At 29.9% G+C, this 21102-nt stretch overlaps 1 protein-coding gene across 1 annotated transcript; it reads left to right on the forward strand.

Moving 5' to 3' along the window:
* The first annotated feature begins 802 nt into the window (after positions 1-802).
* On the forward strand, positions 803-20608 carry LOC139516830 (cullin-4A-like). The gene is made up of 21 exons (XM_071307157.1): positions 803-1219; positions 2312-2531; positions 3201-3270; positions 3633-3706; positions 6104-6266; positions 7082-7171; positions 7935-8017; positions 8894-8961; positions 9345-9463; positions 10270-10345; positions 10613-10741; positions 11451-11488; positions 12031-12097; positions 12704-12814; positions 13307-13500; positions 15416-15526; positions 15977-16085; positions 17340-17413; positions 17855-17953; positions 19460-19612; positions 20197-20608. The coding sequence occupies exons 1-21, from the start codon at positions 940-942 to the stop codon at positions 20290-20292; spliced, it is 2424 nt and encodes an 807-aa protein (XP_071163258.1). The 5' UTR covers positions 803-939; the 3' UTR covers positions 20293-20608.
* Positions 20609-21102: the final 494 nt, after the last annotated feature.

The following is a 21102-nucleotide window of genomic DNA, read 5'->3' on the forward strand; positions in this document are numbered from 1 at the left end:
CAGTGTGAAAAAGTTGTTGATAAAACAATTACGTTTTTTAGTTACTTTCATTCTTTGGTCAACTACTTCAGACTTTTTCTGTTGATTATGAATCAGATTACTATATTCGGTTGTATAACTGATCGAAATGCACATAAGGTACGCCAAATATTCTTAGCATACGGCAAGCCGTTTTTCAATTTATTCTTTAAAATATGTTTATAAGATATCTTATAAACTTTAGGAGATATCTTATTAAGTATATAAGATATCTTATAAACTATAAGAGATATCTTATAAACTATAGGAGATATCTTATAAACTATAAAAGATATCTTATAAACTATAGGAGATATCTTATAAACTATAGAAGATATCTCATAAAATATATTTAGAAATCTCAGTATAAGATATCTTATAAAAAAGAAATTATGTAAGATATCAAGATATCTTATATTTTAAAGAGATATCTTATATATCATAAAAATATCTTATATATCATAAAAATATCTTATATATTAAAGGAGATATCTTATATATATCATAGGAGATATCTGTCATAGTTTATAAGATATCTAATAAAGTTTACTAAGATATAACTAGACATCGTATGTATATATATAGTTATAATTAGATATCTTATAGTTTTCTTTCTTTAAAAGGTATAATTTTCTATTTATTCGTATTATTCTCATCGGCATAATAATTTCATATTTTTCTTTTATTTATGTTCAAATGTAATTTTGTTTTTGTTTTTTTCATTATTTATTTAGGTCCAAAATGATTCTTTCGTAAAAGTACATCAGTAAACAAATGGATTATCTCCCTTGTCACGAGACAACACACGAGATTTACGCCATTTTGACAAAGAAAGGCAGACAGCCTTGTGAAAAAGTGTAAATACACACTTAATTTAACAGTTCTGGCTCCTTAGGCCACTTAAGGCCTAAAGAGAGGTGTATGCCACTCTCAAATGCCAACCAACGCAATCTGCCTGAACAGCAGAGCCAAGAAAACGATCTGACAAGTTCGAAGAAAAGGCGACTGAGTGATAACTGTTCAAGTCAAAACAATAAACGATTTAGGGAGAATTCTGAGATATCCCCAATGACAGATTCTCAGAAACGTGCAAACTTTTCAGCGTTAACTAATCCCTCAAACGGAATAAATAGGCATGCATCCCCTCTTGCCAATAGTAAACCTGGATCCACAAAGAAACTGATAATAAAAAATTTCAAAGGTACTTAATTATGTAAAATAAGTTCTGAAATGCAAAGCATTTACTCTCTAGAACTTAAGATCAAACATTGATGCATACACTTCAATATTTTGAAAAGTACAGCTAATGTCTAAAAAGCCAAATCTGATTGTTTTTAGCATCTGATTTGTATGATGGTGATCAAATAAATTCATTCTGCTGTCAGTGATATTGTTTGCCTTAAATTAGTGGAGAATACAGGCTTTTTCCCCTGGAGAAGAATGCCAATTTGAAAAAAAATTGACTTAAAATTATTCCCAAAAATATAACTTTTCCCCAAACAGTGCAGTCTCAGTAGTAAGTGTGCATGAATTCAAACTGAAAAACACTCATTTAAACAATTTTCTTGCCTAAAATTACTATATGTGCACATTTGAGGGTCTACATGTATTTATGTATGTATCATCACTGACAAAATGGGGTCTTATTTTAAAGCAGGGTTTGACTCTTGAAAATGGGTCTGTAAATTGAAGTTTCAGTCAAATTCATGGTTTATTTTAAATTTCCCAATTTGATGAAAATGACGCATATTTTCCCAATAAAAAAGGGTAGAGGTAGTTTTGATAAAAGCCAACAATATCACTGGCTGTTTGGTACTTCAGATATCTTTTTACTGTTTCAGCTAGGCTAGCTAGCAGTCGACATGTGGGACAATCCTCATTAATGTGTATTATGTATTCAAAAGTAGGTAACCGTTCTTAACGGTTATTGAAATTTAATTATCCTAGGAACTTGACTCAGTGTTATGGTTATCATGGTTATGGTGTGCAAGATGAAGTGACCTCTGGCTCTGCATTTTTGAAATATACATGTATATAAAGAAGTGAAAAATCTCACTGCTATGCACTGGTCATGGAGAGAACTAAATGTATTATTAAATATTGAACTCTATATATATATGCTACTTGTTCACAGTCCACTAGTCAGTACATGTGCAGGTCACCTAGGGTTTTCAAGAGAACTTTTCAATACTTGCAGTTTATTATTATCAGTTGTAATGTTTTTTGTTTATTTGCATGAAACAATCTAAATTTAACACCTATATTTATGTTTATATGAAATGTTTTACTCTAGAAAAGCCAAGACTTCCAGATAACTTCCAAGCTTTAACATGGGACAAATTGGCAGAATCCGTGCAGGCCATTCACACAAGCCGCTCTATAAATTCCAGTTTAGAAGAGCTATACCAGGCAGTAGAGAACATGTGTTCTCACAAGATGTCTGCAGCTTTGTATGATCAGCTGAAACAGATATGTGAAAACCATGTGAAGTCAAATATTACTCAGTTCTTGGAATATCCTTTTATCATGTTTATCAAAACTATAGCCCAATTTGTACGGGACAAGTACAAAAATGAATGCATATTTCAATAATGCTTTCAGAATGTTATCAATATGTAGTAGTCCTTCAGTCAGTCATTGAGCATTGCAAAGCTTATAATTATAATTGCAGATGGTGTGTAACAGATGTACAAATGGCTAATGTTTAAATGTAAATCCATTTGGCTTTATTCAATTTTACTTTAGTAGAAGTTTTCTTGTTTGAACTACTTTAAATCTGTGCATGTATTAAGGCAAGCCATAAAAGAATGGAAAAAGTACCAAAAAAATGAATGAAAAGTTTCGAAATCCATACCAATTGTGTAAAGCAGACTCCTGTGTAATGTTATAAAGGTTTTGAAATTTAAAACAAAGTTCTGGTTTGGACCCTTACCATTTATGACATTATGTCTATTGAACTGGTCTCAGTCAAAACAAATGCAGAGAGTACAATGTACAAAAAATGTATAACAGTTAGTGTAACCTTTGTGTTTGCAAAACATATTCATGATTGTACTCCTTAATGAGTTTTTAGTAATTAACAGCACTTAATTTGTTTTGTTAAAAATCCCAAGCAATCAAAAGTTTTTTTTTTTTACTATAACATGAAAACCTAAATATGTATGTTCCTTAACACTGGATACAGATAACATTGGATATGAACAGTTTCTAAAGAAGATGGATAACATTTGGCAATCTCACTGTAGACAAATGGTAAATCATTTATTTTCCTTTTATCTGGAATTTTGTTAAATGTTTAGATTAGCCTCTGCATTGTGTACAAATCTTCTTAGATTGACACGTTGAAAAAGACTAAAGTCAATAAATAATCCTTTCAGAGGGTCTGTGTGTACTATATAGCTAGTGTTGCACAACCCTTTCAATTCCAACTTTGAAGTTGAAGACCTCGCACAATAATTTAGAATAATAAGAACTTCAGAAAAATATCATATCATGAAAGATACAAATTTCAAATTTTAATTGATATTTAATGTATTTGATTGTTTCTTAGGTCAACATTTAATTGGATAAGACTTCATAACTTATATTGTTTGACCAACTTATTTTTGTTTCAGATAATGATCAGAAGTATTTTCCTGTTTTTAGACAGAACGTATGTTTTACAGACCTCATCAGTGATGTCTATATGGTGGGTATTAATGTTCAGATACATACATGTATACTGCCTGTGAAGGAAATAAATACAAATAATGAGACAGTTTTCTTGCATCATTGATTTCAAACTTTTTAATGAAAACTATACCATTATTGCCAGAACAAATCCAATTTGATCTGTATTTATTTGAATGAAAAATATTAACATGCTAAGTATTTAACTCAATATTGTTATGTTTCCTGCCAGGTCTGCTTCTATCAGTTCATGCCATATAAACTAAAGGTTTTGGGTTTTAAGATCAATTAAAGTGTGGTTTAAATTGGTTTACGATGAAGTAATTATCACATCAACTTGAAATTTATTTCATATATTCATTATGATATGAATGTTTCATATATCATGATATATACAAAAATATCATACATGTATGAGTTTTGTCCCAGATTTCCCTGTTCACTGAACATGACAATGTCAGAGATAGTGCAAGAGGGACATTTTATTTTTGGGATACGATTGCTTTTAAGCAATCTGTAGACTTATACCATTGATTCAGGGCCATGCCCTCACGTCATCGTTTTATTCTAAACCTCAAGGAACATCTCAGATTCTTGAGATTGTCTTGCTTTAAATGGTATAAAAAAACAAAAGGATTGAATTTAAACAACTGTCCTATAATGTTCTTCTCATAATCTTCATGTTTCAATATTTCCCTTGACTTGTATGCGTGTTTTTAACAACACAGAAATCAGAATTAAGCAGTATTTATATTTAGTGTTTTTATAAATTGAGAAACACGTCAGAGGGAATTCCCCAGTTTTGGTAACATGTGAGAGTTCTCTGAATTCCAATCGATAAATCTATTTCTGTCATATAAGAACTGAAGTGGAGTTTTCATATATGTCACCGTTATGAAACTGAGATTTGATATTGTACTTCTACAAAGAAATGGAGGTCGATTAATTAACATTTAATATACGTCCTTGCTACAAATACAAGTCTAGGGTTTGTTTAGGTAATTATGTGCATGCACTGCATATAGTTTTCTTGACTTGAAGAGGTATCAGATTGAATGGTTGCTCTGGATTCCCCACTCCATTGATTAATTTGAAACTCACTAGATCCTTTCTATGTCTGTGTGCTATTGATGGTTATTGTTGTTGCATAATTTTAAATCATATGCATCATTTAAATTAAAATAAATGTAGTCCACAACGTAAAGGTGTAACTAGAACACCCCTTCAGCCAAAATTGAGTCTTCCATATAATTGCTTCGAGTTGTCTCCCTTCCGTAAGTAACTTTCGTTAAACGACGATACATCAAGAAAAATTAATTCGTTCTGTCGATAGACGTGGTATTATATTAAAACCGATCACAATTTAAACAGAGGAATGTGTACTAAAGGAGTCATGCCCACTGACCCAAAGGAAATTAAATATTTAAAGAGTTAGAAATAGGGTTCCACCTAGAATTCACATAGGAAAATAGGTGATAAGGTACGAAGTGAAATACCTTCTCCATAGATGCCAACCATTACGATTTTTCCGTAGTTTTTCCGATTTTGCGATAAAAACTACGCTATTACGGTCAAAGTCGAATAGTTACGGATTCCCAATCATCGCCGTTCAATTTTGTAAAACGCGGATTTTTATCATTACTTTTCCGTCCTGGTCCGGTATTTAGAAAACGCCAATGTAATGCTTCCGGTTTCTCGGGAGTTATCAACCTATTGTAGGGAACTAACTGACTTCCAAAGAGGCAAACTTGCATTTTATGAAGTAGCTTTCCCCCTTTCTATACTTCTCCTTGACAAAACGAAAATGTACGAGTTGAGAACATCTGAACAATTAATAAATGGAATGCATACTACAGACAACATGTTGAACGACAAATTTTAGTGCAAATCATTTTGCAACCACTCGTCGGTAATTTTTATTGGTAAATGCAAGTTTATGAATGATTACTGAAAACTTTTCAATAATACGGAAAATTTGATAGTTTGTTACTGATTGTGTCAAAAGGGGTTGGCATCTATGCTTCTCTCACTCTAAGTGACTACGGTGGAAAGTCAACTTGGAATTGATAGTACAAAAATAAAACTGTTGATAGTACAAAAATAAAACACAATAAGTACATTGTTCATACACTTGTATCGAGGATTGGCTATTTTTTAAGTTGAATAACAATTCAGATTACGTAAATCACATTTTTCGAGTATTTTACACGTGCAGTTGAATTATTTTTGAAAATAATACTAATACATGTATCAATGAAAACAATGGCAATTTCATCCCTCAGAGCAATCTGCTCATTGATTATTTATTGATAACATAAGACTGTAATGAACATTTTTACCTTTTGTTGATTTTCTATAATTTTTGCAACTCTTTTTAAAAAAATTAATACCAGAAAAAACATATTTAAATTTTTAGGGATATGGGACTAGATTTATTCAGATCAAATATTGTTGGGCATCACATTGTTCAGAACAGAACAGTAGAAGGATTGTTACAATTAATATCAAGGGAGAGAAGTGGGGAGGCTGTGGATCGACAGTTAATGAAGTCTTTACTCAGGATGTTGTCAGATTTACAGGTAATTATTCTATTAAAAGATGCAAAATTAATTGACCTCTGTTTTTGTGTTGTTATAAAATACATAGTATTCCCAAACTAATTTTGATTTTTTGGGCTTTGGAACATTGCGCTAAAAATAAACTTCCTTTCACAATTGAACATTCTCTTGCAGATTATAGAAGAAATAGATTTAGTTTGAAGTAATTTCTTTTCAGGGTTCAGGTCTTTGTATATGTCTCATCTATATTCCTCACAGTTTAGTTAAGCTTGCTTTTCTCCTATTTATTGTTCAACTCAACTGACCAAAATGGACTTTGTATGCTATTGCCTTTACTTTGCATCTGTTTTGTGATTGGTGTATGAACTTTTCTCTTTGGAAAGCCACTTTATTTAAGCATAAATTGTTTATAAATATCAATAAAGGTCATTTTAAAAGTTTTGTTTGAGAATTTACTGAAGAAAGAATATTGGATTGTGGGTAATGCTAAAGTGAAAATATGTCATAACATTCCCTTTTTTCAGCTAAAAATATAAGGACTATATGGCAATTATGCTGTCCTATGATGGTTGCCTTTCATATTGTTTTAGATTATCTAGGCTTTCAAACAAATATGGAAGCCAGTATTATATAAAACAAACTGATTAAAATGTATTAAAAATTTCATTTGGCTCATATAAACAATTCAACTATCTGATGTTCATCAAATCACCTGATTACTTGTCTTGAGTGTTTATGAAGATGTGAAGGGTTTGAATTCAAATCAATGGTGCAACTTTGTCATATTTATGATAATCATACATTGTTTTACATAACAAGAAATTGAATTTTTGTAGATATATCATGACTCATTTGAAAAGAAATTCTTAGAAGCAACAGATCGATTGTATGCAGCTGAGGGTCAAAGGTTAATGCAAGAAAGGGATGTAAGTATGAGACTTTAAAGGGACTGTATTAAAGGGAAAATATGTACACTTTGATATCAGTGGTTTGTAACGGACAATGAGTGAAAAATAAGAGCTATAAAAAAAAGATCTGGTATGATTACTCTTCACTAGAGACCAATTGACACAGAAATTTAAGTTTTATATTTAAAAAAAGGGCAATATTGCTATCCATCAGATTCAAATGATATACAGTGGCTAAAATTAGATTTATCAGGGACAGTTGTAGTCTTCTGTATAATTTCAAATGATTTCATTTAGTTAGATTTCAATTATAATATAGATGATGGCTGCTGATTTCTCATAAGAAGCAGATTTGGTAAAGGTTTTTTTACCCCCATTATTTCAGTGTTAAATCAAGTGTTTCAAGTTTTATGCAAAACAATTTAGAAAGTAAAATAGCTCTAATTTGTTGTATTTTTCTAGTAAAAAGTTTTCGGTTCATACTTGATATTCATGTTTATTTAAAGTCATGAAATAAAAGCTGATCAGTTAATTTTCAACAACAATCCAAAATGCCTCTATGATTCACTCTGACTATTAAACCATAATAATTTAAGTTATAGCTAAGAACAGGGACCATACATGTACAAAAGGTTTGAATAAGCACTTTGCATGTTTTGTAGTTTCATTGCATAAAAAGACGTAACAGAAGTAATGAAAATCTTCATAGATGAAAAATAGAAATTTCTTTGATTTTGTGGTGATGCAGTCTTATATAATGTTATAACTACTTCGTTTACAGGTGCCAGAATACCTAGCTTATGTTGACAAAAGACTTGGAGAAGAGAATGAGAGACTCCTGCATTATCTTGATCCATCCACAAAGTAAATTTCATTTCTCGTAAACTATATTGTTTTTTGGTAAAGATTGCATGACATGCAATGAAAACCCTATGTTACTGACTTGATATACTTATCACTATCTTTTTAATATAGTGCATTGATCATAACATTTTATAAATTCTATCCATGAAAATTACCAGAAATTTATCAATGTAATATATGAACAGATATTCAAGTCACAAAATGCTGTAACCCTGTTCAGAAAAATAAAATAACTTTTGCAAGGTGCAGGAATCTATTATCTGTTCTAAAAATATGAAAGATGTCACTGTTAAACTAAAGTCATCTTTATCTTCCATTGTCCAGAACTGTAATTGAATCAACTACAACCAATGCTTTATTGGCTATGCAATATTTAATTTTACTTCTTACTGATAAATTAACACAATCTTTACCCTTCTGTGCTTACAAGCACTTTCATTATATCAGTCATTCATTGTGGAGCATTTAATCTTTTGTACAAGCTTTTGGAGATACCTATAGCATATTCTCTACATACATGTTTAAAAAATTGTCTGTCTGGGTTAAGTTTTGTTTAACATAGGGTAATGTTAAAGCTTATTTAGCATATATAGTTCTGATAGAAAAGACCTACAAAATATTTTTTTCATCTTAAATATTTATTATTATTGTTAATTCTGGTTAAGTTTTAAGTTCATTAAATCATAGAGCAAATAAGAATGTGACTGGAATATGTGCACAATAATCATATCTCTAATTTTCATAACCAAGTTTAACATTTGTTGGTTTTAGAGATGTTTATTTTGTTGCCATTTTTCTCATATTAAAAGTTTTGGAGTGATTTTATCATCATTTATGCTGTAAACAGTTATTAAATGACTATTTTTTTTATTTCAGGAAGAATTTGGTTTGTTGTGTTGAAAAACAGTTACTGGATCAACACTTAAATACAATTTTACAAAAAGGTAAATTAAGATTTGAAAATATTAAATGTTTATTAGTCAAAGATTATTCATAGAAGGGGAAGTTAAAAGAAAAAGTTTTCTCAAACCCATATTATTTTGAAAAATTAATTAACATTTTTCGTCAGTTTTTTATATCGTAGAAGCTGATAGAGTCAAAACTAGTAAGGTGGTTTTAAACTAATAAAAGTGTAATTAAAGATTATATATATACAGGAAGTGAAATATAATTGAAATTGAATTATATAAGTTATATAGTTTAACATTTAATCTTGCATGATAAGAATTTAATTTTGAATTATGTGCATGTTACTGTACTGTAAATAGCTGACAGTTACAATTACAGATAATACATGTTTTCAGATGGTTTATATTGTTGCTTATAGGTCTGAATCAGTTGTTATCAGAGAACAGAATACAGGATCTCACATTAATGTATCAGCTGTTTTCTAGAGTAAAGGATGGGTTAAAGGAACTTGCCATAGCATTTGCTGCATATATCAAAGTATGTACCAAATCATTATATAGTGTCATAGAATGTTTGCTTGGACACCAACTTAATCTTAGTTTTGTGTGTGTCCTGGGGATGATGTTTTGTTGACAAATGCTCTCAATTTCTCCCTTTTGTTGAGCCTGTGACTTTTGTCGCAAAAACGAGACATAGCCATCCTACATTCAGTCGTCGTCATCGTCCACAAATATTCACTCTGTGGTTCAAGTTTTGAAAATTTAATTACTTTCTTAAACTATTCTGGATTTGTACCAAACTTGGACAGAAGCTGGTTTATGATCAAAAGCTAGCATCTAGATGTAAATTTTGTGAACATTTATTTCCTGTTTATCGTATTTAACTTATAAATGGACGTTCTGCCAGTTAAATTACATAGTCTGCAGTCAAAGTTTTTAAATCATTTATTAGATTCATAAACCATCCTGGATTTTTACCAAACTGAGACAGAAGCTTCTTACATTCAAAAGATAGTATCTAGAATAAAATTTTGATTAATTTTTTCGCTACAAACAACAGCAAAAGTAGGCTAGACACTATGTTCTGCGAAACCCTTACAAAATTTTTTCATAACTGTCTGTTTTATTGATCTGATTGGTAAATGTAGAGTTATAATATGGCAACAGGCAGGTTTTAGAAATAGAATTTTGTGAATAATACAGTGAGAAAATCTTTATTTACAGACACACTAAGATTACTTGATTGTATTTTGTTATAAGGTAACAACAGATAAAAAGTTTTTGTAGAAAGATTTGTTATAATTTTTTATATGCAGGAAAATCATTCCTTTTACTTTTTTTCAGACTACAGGTCGTCTTATTGTAGTAAATACTGACAATGATCTAGAAAAGGACAGAGATATGGTACAGAAATTATTAGGTATGGTATTTAGATGAAGAACAGCAATTCAATCACTGATTCTTTGAAATATAAGTTATTTTGCAGTGTGATATTTTTTTACATTGTTTTCCATAGCAGTACATATCAGTCATATAGACTAAGATGTTCAGAACTTTGTACTGTTACATGTACATGTTAAAACTAATAAAAGCAGTGTCTCTTGTGTATAGTTGTCTCTTTCGCAATAATACCACATCTTGTTTTTTATATTGATTAGTGTTATTAATAACAAAACTTTTGTTTCAGATTTTAAAGAAAAATTAGATAATGTAATAGACATTTGCTTTGCCAAAAATGAAAAATTTATCAATGGTTTAAAGGAAAGCTTTGAACATTTTATTAACCAGCGACAGAACAAACCTGCAGAACTTATAGGTATTTATATTATGAAATGATATTATATATATCATAAAAATAACTGTGAAATATCCCATTTACTATCCACCGTTTTCTATCTACCTTCGAAAATGTAGTTTAATATGTGACTATCACTGAACAAATCAAATTAGCTGAAATGTACGAATTGATAATATTATTATATACATCATAGTAAAGATAATTTGTTAAAAATGGAAATATAAGTATTTCTCCAAATAAAAAGTTCATGACAATATACTGAACATCCAACAGTAGATCACGATTTAAATTTTAATACATCAAGCATAACACTTTTCATAAACATACTTTTAATACAAAGATCAAAGGAGATGTAGGGTATATTAATGAAACAGCAACACAACAACACAATCAAATGTAAAAAAGAAATAGTTATCTAAACTTCTGATCTACAGTTAGATAAGTAAAAAAACAGCAACCAAAAAAGAAGACATCTAGTTTTCAAATTATGTTTACCGGTTAAAAAAGTCTTCACACCAAATCATTGAGGTCCACTTATCTAGAGATTTATCAAAAGCAATATATGATCTTGATCTTTTAGTCTGTTTTGCATATCAAAAATCAATCATGGGAGGCTTATAAAAAGAATTGAACACATTTCTTTCTATTTTTGTGAAGATTGTATAATTATGCATGTTGCTGTTATGTTTTTAAGCTATTTATGAAACTTATTTTTTACTTATTTCAGCAAAATATGTTGATTCCAAGTTACGTTCTGGAAACAAGGTAAAGATTTAGTTTAAATTTATTTAGGCATTTGTAGAATTAGTCCATTTAGGTGTTTTGTGGAATTCATTTTGAATTAAAAGGAAGATGTGGTATGATTGCCAATTAGACAACTTTGTTCAAATGAAGTTGATATAAGCAATTATTGGCCAACACACGGTATTCAACAATAAAAAAAACTCATGCTGTATAGTTGGCTATTAAAGGCTAATACAATGTACATGAAAAAATGTGAATCATAAATTAATACATATATTGAAACTGGAATTATATTTTTACTGCACCTCTATTGAACTTGATTTTAAGTATTGCTGGCTCTTCATTGTTACAATCTAAAGCAAACTATGCTCCTCTTAAAGTTACATTATTTTGAATAGGTGCCAACCTGCCTTTTAATGGTATTTCTGTGTATTTTTAGAGAAAAATAGTTTTATGTGTTTAAGATTAACCAGAGTATGTTTCTATAAAAAAAATTCATCTATTGAAAGGGGAACACTATATGAATTATTCTAAGAATTTAATATATAATTATTTGTCTTTAGGAAGCAACAGAAGAAGAACTAGAAAGACTGTTAGACAAAATAATGGTTCTTTTCAGGTTTATTCATGGTAAGTGAACATTTTGTACATGTTTTGTGAGAGAAAAAAATTCTAGCAGGTTTATGGTCTGATCATTTGATTAATTATTCTAGTTTAGATAAACATAGTAGGTTATTATTTGATAGGTAGATTAGAGGGGCATTCATTAGGTGTCAAATTCATGTTACCAATTTGACTAAAATATAATATAATAAAACGTATATTCAAATTATAAAAAGTCTAAAATAAACAATTTACAATGCATGGGCTTGATTATATGCATCAGCAATTCGTGTGTATTTCAGTCTAAATGCCATCTAATTAACCATTGAGGTGACATCTGAACACTGCCAACGGTAATATAACCCTATATCAACATAAATATAGATAGAAAACTCATTCAATTGGATTTTTCTTAGTCTGTTTGTTATACTATTGGTTAAAAACATAAGTTAATCATTGTTTTTATCTGTTTAAAAATCAGTCTTTGTGCAAGTGAAAAGTTCCAAAGCAATGTGTTTAGCTTAATTTTGACAAAATGGAACCGAACTGGCTCTAAAAGTGAATTCTTATTTAACTATTTCACCTTAAATAATGATTGAATAATGTTTTTGACCATTATTTTTAAATTTACAGGTAAAGATGTATTTGAGGCATTCTACAAAAAAGATTTAGCCAAGAGATTATTGGTTGGTAAAAGTGCTTCTGTAGATGCAGAGAAATCAATGTTATCTAAGCTCAAACAAGGTAAAATATTAAATAATTGTCAGCATGCATTTTATAAAGTTATTGTTCGATTATTCTTATTAAAACCTTATAATGCAGATACAAACTTTTACCATGTTATCTGTAAACTTACTTTCAATGATGAAATATCTTCACCAGTTCATTGTAGAAGTAGAATCAATACTAGTATTACTTAAAAATGCAAACAACACGTAATATTGGATAGTATTACTTTAATGAAAACCTTTACATATTATGGCTCCATCTATCTAGATCAAGATTTAATGAACATATTTATGATTTTATTTTCCTCTTTTATAAAATATTTTCACAATACTATAATAGATAAATCTAAATAGAAGTAATTCAGTTGCAGTGTACCTAGACTAGATAGAGCACCATTAGATAGAATAATTATTAGCCTGGCCTAGGTTATCATTCCTTTAAATTTTTGAAAAAAATACAGTAGTTAGGTAGTCCATATAGATATCAATGATTGTCATTGTCTTTCAGAATGTGGAGCAGCATTTACTAGTAAATTAGAAGGAATGTTTAAAGACATGGAACTGTCTAAAGACTTTATGTTGACATTTAAACAACAAATGCAGCATATTGACACCCCTGGTGGGATAGATTTAACTGTCAATATATTAACTATGGGCTATTGGCCCACATATATGCCAATGGAAGTACATCTTCCCGCTGAAGTAAGTATCAGTATAGACAATGATAGATTTAACTGTCAGTATATTAACTATGGGCTATTGGCCCACATATATGCCAATGGAAGTACATCTTCCCGCTGAAGTAAGTATCAGTATAGACAATGATAGATTTAACTGTCAATATATTAACTATGGGCTATTGGCCCACATATATGCCAATGGAAGTACATCTTCCCGCTGAAGTAAGTATCAGTATAGACAATGATAGATTTAACTGTCAGTATATTAACTATGGGCTATTGGCCCACATATATGCCAATGGAAGTACATCTTCCTGCTGAATTAAGTATCAGTATAGACAATGATAGATTTAACTGTCACTATATTAACTATGGGCTATTGGCCCACATATACTGACCGGCTTTAGAAACGCAACACTAGATTATTCTTTTCAATTTTCATTTTTAATTATGCATTTTTTTGTAAACAAACTTATGAATAGAAAGTTCTGTCATTACTTAAATGTTTGAAAAAAAAATGCAGTTCGAAAGTTGAATTGATTACGTCATTTTCGATGTTCAATTATTGTGGTATACACTGAAACCCTGGTTTAACCCTTACCAATGAAAGTGTCACCGTCAAAAGCAATGACTGCCTGTAACAAACCCCAAAATGATTGTCAGAAAGGTCAACCATTTCTGTTCGGCACGTTTTGGTTTCTGTTTTGCACCTTCTGATTTTGCCGTTGTTCCACCCATTACAATGTGTTTTGTCAATTATGCGGTTTAAACTTTAAGGCTCTGAATGTTTTTCTGCAGTCGATTCTTTGCCAGTTCAGTTAATGGGAAACATTTATGGCATAAATCTGTGCAAAATTTCATTCATCAATTTGGTTAGCAGTTGACGTTGCGGCCGTAGATCTGTCTCACAAATGACGTTGTCTAATCAAATTCTATTGACGTTGCATTGTCACTACATGTTGATCTAGTCTTTGATGGTCTTCAACAAATCCAGTCTACCGGTATCATTGTCGGAAGGACAGTAAGATGAGTTTCTGACGTCAATTTGTTGTGTTGCAGCACGTTCACGTTTTCCTGTTTGCAGAATTCTAATGAGTTGATTCAGCTTTTCATTCCTGAGTTTTGGCAATATGGAGATGCAACATTTTTTAAATTATTAAAGTGTGTCCAAGTATTGAACGAACTGTTTCACAAAGAAAAAAAAACGGAAAAAATCTTTTATTGGCTTGAAATTTCTCTTTCTGAAATTTCGTGCGATCTAAAAAATCTGGTATGTTCAATAGCCACAGGTAAGTCAGATGTTTATTTTTCGAAAGGGAAAGACATATGATGAGCATGAATAGTAGTTGTATGAGGATCAAACATTATTTGGTGAAAAAAAATCTACAAAATGAGTGTTGCGTTTTTAAAGACAGTCAGTATATATGCCAATGGAAGTACATCTTCCTGCTGAAGTAAGTATCAGAATAGACAATGATAGATTTAACTGTCAATATATTAACTATGGGCTATTGGCCCACATATATGCCAATGGAAGTACATCTTCCTGCTGAAGTAAGTATCAGAATAGACAATGATAGATTTAACTGTCAATATATTAACTATGCGCTATTGGCCTACATATATGCCAATGGAAGTATATCTTCCTGCTGAAGTGAGTATTGTATTAGTAAACCAAGGCAATGTCATTCTCACAACATATTTAGCAGACTACAGATTTGCTCATTGTTGAGAGCCATACAGTGACATGGTCTCTGTTGGAGAGATGTCTCATTGGTAAATCATATCACATCTACTTATATTTATAACCAAAAATATATCTTAAAGTCTGCTCCTCTTTATTTAAACAATGAAAACTATACAGCTCACAATAATAGATAGTAAATTATTGACAGAAATTTGTAAATTGAATTAATTATTGTAAATTTTTGTTACAGATGGTTAAATACCAAGAAATTTTCAAAAAGTTTTACTTAGGTAAACACAGTGGGAAAAAACTTCAGTGGCAGTCAACTCTGGGACATTGTGTTCTCAAAGCATGCTTCCCAGTAAGTGATTATTTTAAGAAGAAAAAAAGGTTTAAACAAGAAAAATAACAACAAGATGACAAGCATCACCAAAAGTTCTTGATTTAAGCCTAACAGACCATATCAATCATTAACACTGAACTCTGAAAAAAACAGAAAAAAACAGAGAAAATAACATAATAAAAGACACAACTAATTCATGGTCAGGATAGCCTGATTTGGTACAGGAACAAAATGTGTTAGGGTTGAATGAGTTTGTATGTGCACACAAACCTCAGGTATTACAATGTATTTATAAGTAAATCTTTTAATCAAATTTTAAGAAAAACTGTGCATGGTTAATCCTTACATTTACAATTGTTTTGTTTCTAATGTAAAAATATATCAATTATAATAGTATATTGGAAGCCAATATCATAAAATATTATTGTGTAAATGATTAGTTAACCACAAGTTAATAATTGTTTTCAGGGAGGAAAGAAGGAACTACAAGTGTCCCTATTCCAAACCTTATGTCTTCTTTTATTTAATGAGGGTGATGTTTTCACGTTCAAAGAAATAAAACTGGCTACAGCAATAGGTAAGTCTTAGGAGAACATAGCCATCATAAATTTTAAAGTGATATTGATTCTTGAATGGATTCATATTGAAGATAAAAAGATTTTCCTCCCTTTTTAAGAAATTCAGTCATTTCAGAGGAGGCCATGATTAAAAAGAATAACTACGAAAAAAGATCAAACACAGTGGAAATTATCTAAAATTTTAGTTTAGTTCAAGTACCTTTCCTAGGGTTAACATAATGAGCCTTGTATTATAATGTTTGATGGACAGTTATTCTGGTTAAAACGAGTTAAGATAGATAGATGCTTAAATTAATGAACAATAGGTTTGTCTAAAACTTTCTTGGAAGGAAGAATTAATTGAAAATATGTTTAAAATTATTTGAAAAAATAAAGGTTGCTGTTCTTATTTTATGACATAGTTATAAATTTAAATGCTACATATTTTATATTATATATGAGAATCCATTCTTTGGCAAACATAACTTAAACTATACTAAAAAGGAAATGATAAGTAGCATATATATTCCTTGGTATATCACAAGTAATTATAAAAAAAATAGTTGATGTTCAGTCATGTCCAAGTGAATTATCTCCCCTTGAATTCAACTCATTTGTGGCCAAGTTATCTCCCAAGATAAAATATCTGATTTCTTTTTATTCATAATGAGATAAATATTGATTACTTTATTAAAGAGGATGATACGAAAATGTCTTAATCATGTGCAGTTGTATAAAGGCAAAAGTAAATTCTCTTTTGAGAATTAAAATATTTTTTTAAAAATTTAAGCAAATTAATACGCCCAAAACATTACATTTGTTAAGATTTTTTAATGATCTTGGTTTTTTTTCAGAAATGAAAAAAATATATAAATGTAATTGGATAAAAGTAATGTAGATATGTTCTTTCTTGAGGTAGTGTAATTTTAACCTCTTTTCTACCTGTGATTTCTGTGTTTACACAATATGATGCACTGAAGTTAAAATCTTGAGACTTTTAAACAAAGGGAAATCATTTCAGTTGTTGTTGCTAAATATATTTCTTTGATTTATAAAAATAATAAATTATTTTTTGTTCAAATTGCAGCGTTTAAGCAGTCTTTACCTCTCAGTGTCACTAGCACTTTGATTTCATTTTTCTTTAGAACAATTAAAACAAATACGAGTGTAAACTGTTATATATTGGGAACACTTGTCAAGTAATGCTTTTCCATCAAAAACACTTACTTATTTGATACATATATCTGAAACAACTTTTTTTATTTTTTCTACAGAGGATGGTGAATTGAGACGGACTCTACAGTCTTTAGCATGTGGTAAAGCCAGAGTTATCTCAAAAGAACCTAAGGTAGGAAATGTTATAAATTGATGTAAACATATTACCTATGTATGAAAACTTGAACATGTTTGAAGTGTACAATTGTCAACTTCTTAAAAGAGTTTGTACAAAACGCTGTTTTGACTGATTTATACTTTTACAGTGCATAGTATCTTACTTTAGTAGAATTCAAAACTAACACTAAACCATTCTCTTAAAGTTAGTCGAAAGAAAAATTGTATAAAAGCTTTTTAAAAAGATTTGCTTAGTGTTCCTTGAGGTCATGGAGGTGACATGCTTGCTTTAAAATCAAACAAAAAAAGACGTTTATTTGATTATCGAGTAAGTGCATTGAATTAATGTAACAATGGATATCTTATAAAATCTTGATTTTCAGTTTACTCATTGGAATAGTATATAATATATTTTGTGAAATCTACAGTTAAGGATTTTGTTATTATTTTTTTCTAGAGTAAAGATGTGGAAGATGATGACAAGTTCATATTCAATGATGGATTTAAGCACAAATTATGTAGAATCAAAATTAATCAGATTCAAATGAAAGAAACAGTAAGTATATGTAGTAGAATGATTTGTCTTTCTATACAATTCTTAATCATTCCTCTTGTCAGTCATTAAAATGTTTTCCGAAGTCAGAAGAAACGTAATATTTATTACTAAACATAACTTTGACAAGATAGACAATTTTACTATTTTTGAAAGTTTAGGGGTTAAACAGTGGCTCTAATAAGGAGATGTGGTATGATTGCCAATGAGGCAACATTTCAGCACAGCAAAGTCCATATGAAATGGATGTAAGCAATTATAGGCAACTACAGATATTTCAACTATGAGAAAAACTGATACAGTATACTCAGCTAGAAAAGCCCCGACATTTCAATTGATTATTTATATAACGAAACCATTTATGAAAGCTATTATGACTCACATGAACAACAACCACTGAACATCAGGCTCCTGACTTTTCATAGGTACATAAAGAATGGTATTAAAGGTGTATGCTTAATTCTCTAGTACTTGTGACTGGACCAATTAAAAATTCAAATTCTAAAATCCAAAAGGAGCAAATGTCAGCAAATGTCACTTTTAATATTAGTTCATGTTGCTAAATTTTATATCAATAATTAGAAAAATTTGTATTATGTAGAGAGAATACATATATTTCATCTTGATATTGTCAGGTATTGTTGAAATATTTAATATTGGTGTTTTGATTTGTCCTTATGAAGTTTAACCAATATCTATTTTAGTAAAGAAACAATTCTTTGATAAGATCAGGTTAATTTAGTTCCCATCAGCATACATATTTTAATTATGACTAATTGAATCAATTGTTTCCAGGATAAAAGGTTTTGTAATACTTTGAAGTGATATATACTGTGATTTTCTTAAAACTTTAATACCATATTTTGTATCTTAAATACTTTTATTGCCTATATCGTCGCTGTTATGCAAAAACCTCGTATCTCAATTTTTTGTGGAAATCTTTTTATTGATTATTTAGAATTAAATATGTATGTTCCACTGTATGCGAAAATATCTGATCTTCTAACCAATCATTAACCTGAATTCTGACATGTGACGAAAAAGTGTAGTCGGATTGGTGAGACATTTTGTTGTTCGAAAATATCGTATCTCAAAAGAAAAACACACGGCACGGCAGCTGACATCATAACAGCTACAGTTTACTGAATCAATTTTAGGTTCTCAAAGCTAATAAAGCTTAGAAATAATGTGAAAAGCTTTCAAAATACAATATAGGTGCAGACATTTTTGCTCGTCTTGGTAATTTATTGGTTAGAAGATCAGATATTTTCGCATACAGTGGAACATACACATTTAATTCTAAATAATCGATAAAAAGATTTCAGTTTTTACTGCCTGGTGTGAAATAATCAAAACCTTAGATACGAGGTTTTTGTATAACAGCGACGATATACTTTGTGTGCATAAATATATTAATATGAATGAATTTTTACTTTCCATCATATAAGGTGAAATGATTTGTAACTTTTAAAGTACAAAATTTGTATTTGTTCTTTTGATATTTTACAGCCGGAAGAAAACACCAGTACCACAGAACGTGTATTCCAGGACAGACAGTATCAAGTTGACGCAGCTATTGTCCGTATCATGAAAACACGCAAAGCACTTAGTCATAATTTACTTATCTCAGAACTCTACAAACAACTCAAATTCCCTGTAAAGGTAATTCTAATTATTACAACTTCATATTTAGTCAAAGTGGTGGAAAAACATAAAAATGCCACATTATGGCAGGTTATACAACCACTGAAGAAGAAAAAAAACCAGATTTTGATTTAGGATATATGGCTTGTGTGCCACTGCCAAACAATGTCTGTGCATTAAAACTCCGTTCAGGAGTAATGGTTCTTCAAAGTTGAAAAATAATCTTTCCAGTCTTGTTCCTGCTTTTACTCATGAACCGCTCAACCAAAGCTTTTCAGATTTTCATATGTTGTTACTGATGACAAATTGGAGGTCAAGTTTTGTATTGACTATTTTCACTTTACCGTTCAGGAGTTATGGTCCTTGTGATATTGAAAAATGCAACGACACAAATATTAAAAATTCTGGTTTGCTGTCGCTCTGAAATCCTTCTTCTTTTGAGATGTTGATTTAATTTTTAGACGACACAGCTATCATTCTTTATTTGTTATCTTTATACATGTACTTATTTTATAACCATATTCTGATTTATCATTCTCATTATGTTTGTAGTTTACAAAATGTCCATTCAATCTTGACAACACTATTATTCTTTGTTACAGCCTACAGATCTGAAGAAAAGAATAGAAAGTTTAATAGATAGAGACTATATGGAAAGAGACAAAGAAGATGCTAATCAGTATCACTATGTTGCTTGATTTATTGTAAAAATAGGAAGAGAAGAAAACTCTCATATAATTGTGATTATTTGATGATAGAGTCAGATCAGCGCTATCATCTGACTGTGTCATAAAGACTTTATATTTGTATGTTTCAGCACAGATCTGGGTTGAATTCTTATATTTACATCAGTGCTGTTTTGACTTCTTGAATATTTTTAATGCAGGAATTTGAAGCGGATGAGTTAGCTTGAGTTGACTTTGGATTCCTGGATATTTTCACTCTATTTGTACACCAGTTTTCATGTTTAAATTAACTATGTATGATGATGTAAAAATGTGATAATTTTCATTATGTCTTAGTTGTTATTTTTATCACCTTTAACCTTCAACTTCACCTTCTCACTGTCAAATGGTAGAATAGAGATATATACCATTGATAACATACAAATTTTACCAGAATAACAACTTTGTTTGACAGATACTCTAAATGAGAGATTTTATAACATTTTGATAAATAAATGCTAAAAAATAACAAATTTTAGTATTAATTGTGCTTTTTTTTATTGATGTCATTGTGTAAAATGTTAAAAGATGTCAAGCAAAATGAAAATGATTAAAAACCAACAGAAAAGAAACCATGCTTAGGGTTATGCTTAGGGTTATTTTTGAAAATACAATTATGGTCAAATTCCTTTTTGAAATTTTCATTTTAACAAAAGGAGGTTGAAAAATAAACACACTAAAAACCTTATTTATACAATAAATACATTTTTTTGAAATTCAAAGTTCAACAATGTACATATTTGTCTATGCAGACTGTGACAAATTCATGACAAATCAAACACC

The sequence above is a fragment of the Mytilus edulis genome, chromosome 3 (genome assembly GCF_963676685.1).
Source record: "Mytilus edulis chromosome 3, xbMytEdul2.2, whole genome shotgun sequence".
NCBI lineage: Eukaryota > Metazoa > Mollusca > Bivalvia > Mytilida > Mytilidae > Mytilus > Mytilus edulis.

Bases quoted from the DNA above. Each gene is read 5' to 3' on its own strand.
- LOC139516830 (XM_071307157.1), top strand. From the start codon at position 940: ATGCCACTCTCAAATGCCAACCAACGCAATCTGCCTGAACAGCAGAGC. The intron at 9,464-10,269 runs GTATGTACCAAA...ACTTTTTTTCAG, and splicing joins CATTTGCTGCATATATCAAA to ACTACAGGTCGTCTTATTGT. The intron at 11,489-12,030 runs GTAAAGATTTAG...ATTTGTCTTTAG, and splicing joins AGTTACGTTCTGGAAACAAG to GAAGCAACAGAAGAAGAACT.